Source organism: Ornithodoros turicata, chromosome 3, assembly GCF_037126465.1.
Source record: "Ornithodoros turicata isolate Travis chromosome 3, ASM3712646v1, whole genome shotgun sequence".
Lineage (NCBI taxonomy): Eukaryota > Metazoa > Arthropoda > Arachnida > Ixodida > Argasidae > Ornithodoros > Ornithodoros turicata.
The window spans coordinates 75694411-75703513 of NC_088203.1; the positions used below are offsets into that span (position 1 = coordinate 75694411).

Consider the following 9103-nt stretch of genomic DNA (forward strand, 5'->3'; position numbering starts at 1 on the left):
TCGACCTCGCTTTTCCTAAAGCGACCTTCTGGAGTAGGTGGATTACCAAAATAAACTTCAGGTGCCATTTGAACGCTGTTCTGTCCATGTCTGTGTTTTGTATGGTGTTGGTTATCGTGGTGACTGTTTGTTGTTCTGTTGTTGACGGCAATAAGTATAAACACAGTGCAGCACTAAGCGGTGCTTCGGTTCAAGGTTCAAAATGATGGCTGCATCGCTATGATCACTAATTCCGTTCGCTATGTCGCTATATCACTATTCGCTATAGCACTAATTCGCTATGATCACCAATGCCCGTCACTCCGACTAGCAACTTTGCAAGACATCCAGTTAATGTCTTACTCGACTAGAGGAGTGTTCTTGCCGATACGTTGTCAGATATAATCCAGTGAAATCTATCGCAATATGCCGTCGTCGGCACATCGCGGCATCAGGCGTTGAACGTTCATTGGCTGAATTACACACCATCATAGCCAAGCAGTATCATAAAATCACCACAATTTATGGTCAACTTACCAATCATCGAGCCTAAACGAGAATTAGCCGATGCAGACTAGAAACGTGGATGACGCAGAAACGCAAGTTCATCCGTGCTCGGCGAGTTTTGTTTTGTCACCATATAGTGACCGACAACGCCGGTTATGTTTGCGTCTGCCGACATATCATCGTGCACTGAAACAACACGTGACTAGCGTAAATTTTATCTGACTATGGTGGTGGTGGTGGTGCTAGTGAAGGGGCTCGCTGTTGTCGGCCTCACAGATGTGGGCAACGCCACGACTGACGCCCTGGGGGAATGTGCGTCCTGGGCCGACTTCTAAGGGAACTGTGCCGACTTATGTCTTAAAGCGTATGATGAAAACCCAGGAAAAACCTCAGACAGCACAGCCTGCACCGGGATTCGAACCCGGGTACCTCCCAGTCTCAACGTGACATGGTGAAAATGCACAGTCGCGCGCGGGAAACTGCCAATGGCAAACTGTGACTAACCCAGCACAACCTAACTCAGCTTTGCAAGCACCTAACTAACTAACCAACATGCCGCCCTGCTAAGCCAAATGGCTGCTAAAGTGTGTCTTTCGTTCGCTAACACGACTTGGACACATATCGAAAACCCCTGAATTTGAGTGGTTAGATAGTGATGTTATGTTCTTAATGACAGCATATCATCTTACTGAAGCAGCATTTTCTCTGGTTTTCCTTGTTTCCAGAACCAGTGATTTCCCCAGAAATTCACTGCTGGGGGGGGGGGGGGTGCCGAGCTTTCAAGTGGGGGGGGGGGGGTATGCTTGGTGAAGGTTCCACTTGCGGAATTTTTCTTAGACACGGAAATAATCGTGGCACAATGCTGACATATCTGGACAGCTTTCCCGCTTTATTTGTACATGTTATTACGTTAGAACACAGTACGAACACTACCGACAAAGAAAAAGACTAGCGCCTTGTCTCACGAAGCTCAATGAATACCTAGCAACCAACGGTGAAAACCTTAGAAAAAAAGCAGAATACCTCGCCTGATTGAGTTGGGCGCGAATGGTTCTGATGATCCACATTGAGTTTGCATGCCCGCACGCATTTTTGCTCGTATATGCGTGCAATATATGCATTGAACAGTCACTTTCAAATTATTTTGGACAAATGCATGGTACGATCATCTGCATGTCTGTGGTCCTACAGCTCAAGTTTGATAGTACAGGATGTAATTCGCTGCGCCGGACTCACTACCAGAACGTGTTGGTGGCCAGCTGGTTGGGGTCACCTGAGAAATTTCAGGGGGGTGTTGCAAAAATGCAGGGAGGGTGTACACCCCCCCCTGGGGGGGGTGTAGGGAAATCTGCAAAAGAACATGAATCCATCCAGTCCTAAAGTTGGCAATAGGCTCAACGCGCTTGACAGGCGGCGCCACCGCTCCCTGCGTGCAGCGCCACCTGTGGCAAATCCCAAAACAGATTGACTGTAGTTTTCTGCCATTTTTGCGACTTACTACGAAGCGTACGGTACTTTATGGTGTTTGATTGACTCTGGGTGTTCCTGTGACGGGGTATAATGAGTGCTTACGTGATATTTTGTGGGTTTGGAAGGATAAAAGGCATTCCACAGTTTTTCCGTGCTAGCAATATTAGAAAGGGAAGAAAACTGTTGGAGTCCGAACATGTGTACGGCGTGAAGGAAGAAGCCCTTGGACGAGACGTCACGATTTCTGGCAAATGCGTTGCGCAGACAAGCAGGCATTCATACGATGTCTTAATTGAGGTAAGCCTCAGTATTAAGAAGATATATTGCATTGGTTACCTCTTGCATCGTTGCCGCAATTGGAATTTTGCTATTTTTTCGTTGCCAGATTGGATCTGAAAGAGCTATCGTTTCTGTATCGTGCAGCTGTAAAGGCGGAATCGCTGGGCAATGCAAACATACCGCTGCAGTTGCCCAGTACATCAACAATGACGTTATGAAGTCGTGCACAGACCGTCCACGTGCTTGGGGACGCCCTTCAACACGACCTGCGCTCGACAACCAGCTCTTGATATGCGATCTTTTCGCAGGTGAGCCTTGACTAAAGCATGTTGCTGGTTGCGTTTTTTTTTTTTTTCACGTTTTTAATTTTATGGAATTTACAACAAGCAGACCTACCCATTTGAGTAAACTAACTTTAGTTTATTCAATATGCCCCTTCCAGATCCAAAGGGGGCAGCTCGAATTAAAGATGCTGACCGTTTTTGCACGAACCATATCCTGGAACATTTTCCAGGCATTGAGGGCTCATTTGTTCAGATGTTGAACCTCGAACAGAGATGCCCGATTGAAAAAGAATGTGAAACGTTGCTTCGTGGTATCGTAAACAGTGTTAGTGAGCAGTTGGACAGGGATTTGCTCCAACAATTATATAGTGCACCATCTGGTAACACGTACCACTGTATGGAGTCAAGTATTGCCAGAACACAGAGCCTTACACTAACGAAACGAAATTTCATTGTGTGCCTCCCCGAAACGGCGTGGTCTTTCTACAGTGAGAGGGTTGTCGTCACACAAGAGGAAGCTATTGAATTGGCAATTGAAACAAGAAAGCAAGCCATGTGCGAAAGGTGGTCCCCACAACGTTTTTTTTTCTTTTTCAGTGACGTTGCCTAATATGTATCATGCGGTATAACCTGCTATCATTGTTCATCCCCTCATCTGTCTTCCAGGTGGCATCAAGAGCGTAGGTGCAGGATAACCAGCTCTAATGCACATCGTGTATGGACGAGGACAGTGAATGAAGAAGGTTTGGTGCAAGCCCTGCTGAACAGCAGGCGCTTCAGCAATGCAGCAACAAAATATGGTGAGGGCATTTGCTGGCACTGTCAATTTCACCTGCAGCACAACATTTTTTTATTGTTCCAAAGGGAGTTCGACTGAGGCAGAAGCGAGGCTGAGTTTTGCTAGCAGGCATCATGCTCCTGTGCACGAGGTGTGGTCTCCTAAATACAACACATACTTTACAAGCTCACTGATGCATTGACTTTTTGCAGACTGGTGTTATGATTAGCATCTGCCAGCCTTGGCTCTGTGGCAGCCCTGATGGCATCATCTGGAAAGGGGGTGAGCCACTGCTGCTTGAAATAAAGTGCCCGTTCTCAAGAGCAGGAAAGGAGCTTTACTGGGAAGAGACGCAGTCAACATCTGTCCCATATTTGGAGTTCCGGGATGCCAAACTGTGTTTAAAGCAGCGTCATACCTACTATACTCAAGTGCAGCTACTGATGTACATTGCAGGTGTGCAGAAGGCCCACTTCTATGTGTACACTACAAAGCAGCAGGCAGATATTCTAGTGCAAAGGGATGAACAGTTCCTGTGTGAGGTTGTGCCCAAGCTTGAGAAGTTTTATTTTGAACACTATTTGCAAAGGCTGACATAATTTATGGTTTGCATAAATGCAAAATAAAGTGAGTCTGCTTTTGAGTGGCAGCATCTAACCAATACTTTCCTGGGGTGCTTTATTTTTACTATTCACACGCAATTCATGACCAATTTTCAAAGTAAATAGGGTAACTACACTACAAAGGGTTAAATTTATTTGGCTGTTTGTATGCAGAGCACAATTTCACATTAACACGACAAATAATCCTACATCATTTGTCTACCCCGCCAGTGTGCAGTTTCATGACTACTGAACCTTGATGATCGGACTTTGCAAGTTTGCTAACACACAACACATGTGAAATATGTTGTCGATGTGTGGCAGGAGCGTTACTGGAACCTGAGTGTTTAAGATGTTGAATATTTTGATCCTCTGTATGACTCGCTCCACGTGAATACGAACTTGTGCAATATTATACGTGGTCCTCATCTCTTCTTCACTAAATTGACCTCCACTTGAGAACGGAGGCATCACTAGTACAGCATCCAGGTTTTTCATGTCTGTCCTTATCCCAGGGAAGCCCTTGTCACTAAGAATAACATCTCCTCTCTGTACATGATTTAAAAATCCAGAGTTGACAGTAATGAATGAGTCAGTTGCTCGTCCACCATATGCCTTTGAAATGAATGCAACCATCCCATTTGGGAGAACACCAACAAGGAATTTAACTGTGTAACCATTTTTGTAGGCTGAAAACAGGGCACGTTGTTGTTGCACTGTTGGAGGTGTTTCCGTTCGGATCTCAGTGCAGTCTAAGATAAATGTACACGAGGGATAGTGAAGCTTGAAACAAGGTGGACTTGCAGACAGTATAGATGCACGGCTGGGAACAAATATCCAATCTCTTGTTGCACTTGCTAGTTTGTAAAGTACAAACTGAAATATTCGAGATGCTGTGGATGGATGGATGCCAAACAGAAAACTGAGTGATACAAACGATATGCCTAATTTCAATTTCATAAGGAACAGCAGCAACTTATTTGGAAGGCTTATATCACCCTCACGCACTGTAGCTGCAGTTTGCAGTACACTGAGGAGGAGAGCAAATACAGCAGCTGACACGTTTGTGAGCCCATGAAGTGCATCAGAATTGTATGCCACACTTTCGTATCCTGCAAACCAACATTGTCTTTCTGTTGGCCCGGATGAACTGGTCACTGTTGCTATTGCTGCAGGGGATGTAGATGCATCTCTTGTAGTCTTGTGCAAGATTTGTGATGCTGCTCCATCACTAGTTATTGTGCAGAGGAAAACTGAAAATGAGGCTGCGATGGTTGCCCCGCACACAGGCATTGACTGGTCATCTTCAGTTCCCCTGCAGAAAACGAAAGAATAGAACCATGTTATGTGGGTAAAGGAGCTTACCAACACGGAAGTACTTACACAGTCAAGCATAGTACACGTGTAGTCTAAAGGGTCTGTGTTGTCCAGTGAGGAGTTCGTGTCCTCAGCTTCAGGCAGTGCCATGTGTTGTGTTTCATCAAGAACCTGTACATCGGCCAATAGCTGCATTGATTGTATGTGTCGCTTGCTCCACCTAAGCACAGTATAAGGAAAGGAGTCTTCATTCAAATAGTGCACAAGCAAACTTTGCCACGATGTGTTCAAGAGTGTGTTCAAGGAATCTTGACAACTTAACTCCATCTTGCAATAAAAACAGGAGCAGATAATACCTTTCGTGCCTTCCCCGAGCGCACTGCAGGTCCCTCATTCTTTGCCGATACGCATCTGGAAATATCGTGGGGATGTATGAGGGGCTGTTTGTGCTGTCACTTTTACGACCGCCAACGAAATGCGCGCTGCAGATTACGCTTTGTTTCTTCGGCTTCCACGAGCTGCCGTGTGGGCTGAATGAATGAATACGGTAGTCAGAAAACGATATTTCACCACAAAGAAGTTTAGTGGAGAATGCTACATAAATGGATACACTTACTTGGCCCTGCGCACGGCAGTTACCCAACGCTCTTTTCTTTCTTTCTCGTACGGCTTGCCGGGAAAGGAGTAGAAGATGACAGGTGTTTCCGCATTTCTGGAGTCCCACTGATTGTTATGGCATTCATATACGCAGCAAAACTTTCCCTTTGACGACCATCGTAGCCTAGGCGGGACGTTTTCCATGGCGAAGAACGTGCTGCAACGCTCCAAACAGGCGATGACAACCGGGAAGCGCCGGAAAGCTACAGTTAGCAAATGCCCTTTCCTGCCACGCCGCGGCGCTGGCTGTCCAATGAAGTTTGAGTGCGTCGGGCCTATACGAGAACATGAATTTCGAAAACGAGGGTTTCACGACCAGGAATATCGAGGTCCTCCCGTATTCATCACTTGACAGGGAGAAAGCAGGGGGAAAGAAAAATAAAAAAGAAAGAAAAGAAAACCGGTCAGCACTGACCCGGATAGAAGTGCGGTCCCCGCTTCTGACTTTTATGACATCACCAATGACGTTTTTTTCTTCTCTTCCTCGTTTAACCCTAACGAGAGAGTCGAGCGGGAACGCGCGCGGCGATGTTCAAGTGTCTTTTTTCTATGAAAAATAGCGCGTACAGAGAAAATTTTCGTGTTAGTCATCAAGTTAAGTTACCTACTTCCACAACGCGTTCGGAACGGAAATTTTTTGAGATGGCTTGCTGAGCTCCTTCAAGCATCATGAAAAGACATTTCAAGGGTGATTTGCCTTGTCCGTGTGCAACATCTCTTAATACTCACTATCTGCTACTCATAGGCTTGGCGTTGTGTGTATTCTTGCGAATGAGTTATCTTAGGCAATGTACACCCGTCCAGCAAGCATTAACAAACTCCTTATGGCTATATATAATGCCTAATTATTTAAATTAAATTCTTTAATTAAATTTAAATTATTTAAATTAAAGCAAAGACTACATTTCGCCGTCACACCAGCTCACGTGCCTTCTTTTATTATCATCAGAAAATACGCATGGCCGCGGTACACGACTCTCATCAGCATTCCGATAATGTGATTCACGTACAATGCTCAGATATTTTAAATTTTTTCGTAGACATCAGTACACCTTTTATATTCACGTTGGCTTCTATGTTGTCTCATGCTCTTGTTGGTTATGCTATAAGCCACTCCCATAGCACTCTTGCCACAGCCACCACAAAGATGCAAGGAGTTACAACAGCCATGTGCAGCCATGTCAAAGCCAACCACTGCAGAATTGCAAATGGTAAGAAGAACATTTCTGGAATCTGGTGTTTGAACTACTATACTGGGAATTCAGAAAATTGTATTTTGCGTGATAATAACTATAGCACACTCACAGCATCACAATTATAGCCAACATTGAGAAGGCTTTCCGTCGGACCCCTCTGAACGTTCACGACCAAGACTTCTTCTGGTATCAAACCACTCCATTGGCGCATCAAAATGTGGCGCGTGACACATGTTCCCTTTGGCGTAGTAGTAAGTACTGACCACGTTTATCCGGAAACGCACATCTTCGTCTGGACGCCATTAATTAGCAATTAGAGCTAATTGGGACCCCCCACATTAATCAGCACCCTCCAGGGAGCCATCACACTAATTGGGAGAGCTAATTGGGACCCCCCACATTAATCAGCACCCTCCAGGGAGCCATCACACTAATTGGGGAATGTCTATCTCGCGTCCAGACCAGTTGTGCGTTTCCGGATAATCGTGGTCATAAAAAATAAAAAAAATAGGCAGAAAATAAAATAAAAAGATAGAAATAGAGTGGAGAGAAACAATTTATTCGAAAATCAACGATGCCGCGGCGAAGAAGCCGCTCCGCAACACCCGAGTGACCAGCGTCCGCCATGTTGGTAGTTTGCACCCAGCAGTTGCAGAGATCGACGACAGGTGGCCACTTAGTTGCACGGCATCACACCAGATGGCGCCACCATCATAGCTCTAGACGAGAAAGACAGAACAAGACACTAGCGGCAGGTAAAAATGACAGCACTGCTAAGCAAGTCTACGCATGCGAGAGAAAAGGTCTAACCGCTACTGCTAAACAGAAAACAGTACACATCGGGGAAAAAGGCTTACGGGGACGATCGCTTAGGCCTAACCACAACACTACGCAGCTAACACAAGGCGGGAACCACACATCGCTAAACATGCGAGAAAAGGCTTAACACGAGCGCGGTCACCGCTAAACACGGCAAACATACGAGGAAAGAGGCTTACGGGGACGATCGCTTAGGCCTAACCTCAACACTACGCAGCTAACACAAGGCGGGAACCACACATCGCTAAACATGCGTCAACAGGCTTGGACACCGCAAAACAAGTCTAAACATGCGAGAAAAGGCTTAACACGAGCGCGGTCACCGCTAAACACGGCAAACATACGAGAAAAGGTGCGCGTCAAATCACTCACCTTTTCCCCCGCGGCAACTTCCAGGCAGAAACTGAGCGAGCGCGGAGAACACACACGTCTGCTCTCTACGAGAGGCAGCCAGAAACTGAGCGAGCGCGCGGAGCGCACGTCCGTCTTCTGCGACGGTCCGAGAGAAACTGAGAGAGGCGACGCGCAGCGGCAGCTATGGATGCGCGCGCGCCCTCTGCTCCACCCGTCCGCGCATGCGCGCGCGCGCGCTGCTAGCCCCCTCTGCGCCGGCCGCGGGTGTTTTCGGTTTCGGCTCTCTGCTGCGCGCGCGCTCCTAGCGGCGACGGGTGGCTTTTCAGTTTCGCTTTCATTCTCTGTTCTTTGCGCGCGCGCGTTTATCTCTATAAAGGCAGCGCGCACCGCGCTCGCGTCATCATTCTGACCGATACGTGGAAAACGCCATGTGTGGTTTATTCTCCTGCGTTTCTCGTCGTCGCAAGGAAAAGACAAAAAACGAAGAACTTCGCGAATTTATACGCGGCATCGTGGAGGAAGCCTTTCACCGGAAGGAATGGTTGCAAGCACGTCAAGAAATGTGTCAGGACAAGATGAAGACGCTCGACCGCATCTTAGCGGCGGACAGACTGGCGAAAAAGAAGTCCAACTTTAGCCTGGACAATCTGTATTGGGAACGCAGTTCCGATGTAGAGGACGACGACGAGGATGTGTAAATAAAAGCGATGCATTTCTCCTCGAGTCTCAGTCTCTTCTTTCTCTTCGTGCAACGTGTACGCACGCAACATGTCTTCCCCCGAACCTTTTCGTTTCCGTCATCCTTTTCGCTGTATCTTAAGCGGTCCCTCCATGTGCGGCAAATCTACGTTCGTTGCTAAC

The 9103-nt window shown here is 46.7% G+C and overlaps 1 protein-coding gene and 1 long non-coding RNA gene across 2 annotated transcripts; both read right to left on the reverse strand.

The window, feature by feature from the left end:
* Positions 1-3835: 3835 nt before the first annotated feature.
* On the reverse strand, positions 3836-5203 carry LOC135387353 (uncharacterized). Its single transcript, XM_064616582.1, has one exon. The coding sequence runs from the start codon at positions 5190-5192 to the stop codon at positions 4146-4148; it is 1047 nt and encodes a 348-aa protein (XP_064472652.1). The 5' UTR covers positions 5193-5203; the 3' UTR covers positions 3836-4145.
* Positions 5204-7607: 2404 nt separating this feature from the next.
* Positions 7608-8371, reverse strand: LOC135387355 (uncharacterized). The gene is made up of 2 exons (XR_010421065.1): positions 8261-8371; positions 7608-7788 (listed from the first exon to the last, which is right to left on the reverse strand). It is a non-coding gene; the product is annotated as an uncharacterized LOC135387355 (long non-coding RNA).
* Positions 8372-9103: the final 732 nt, after the last annotated feature.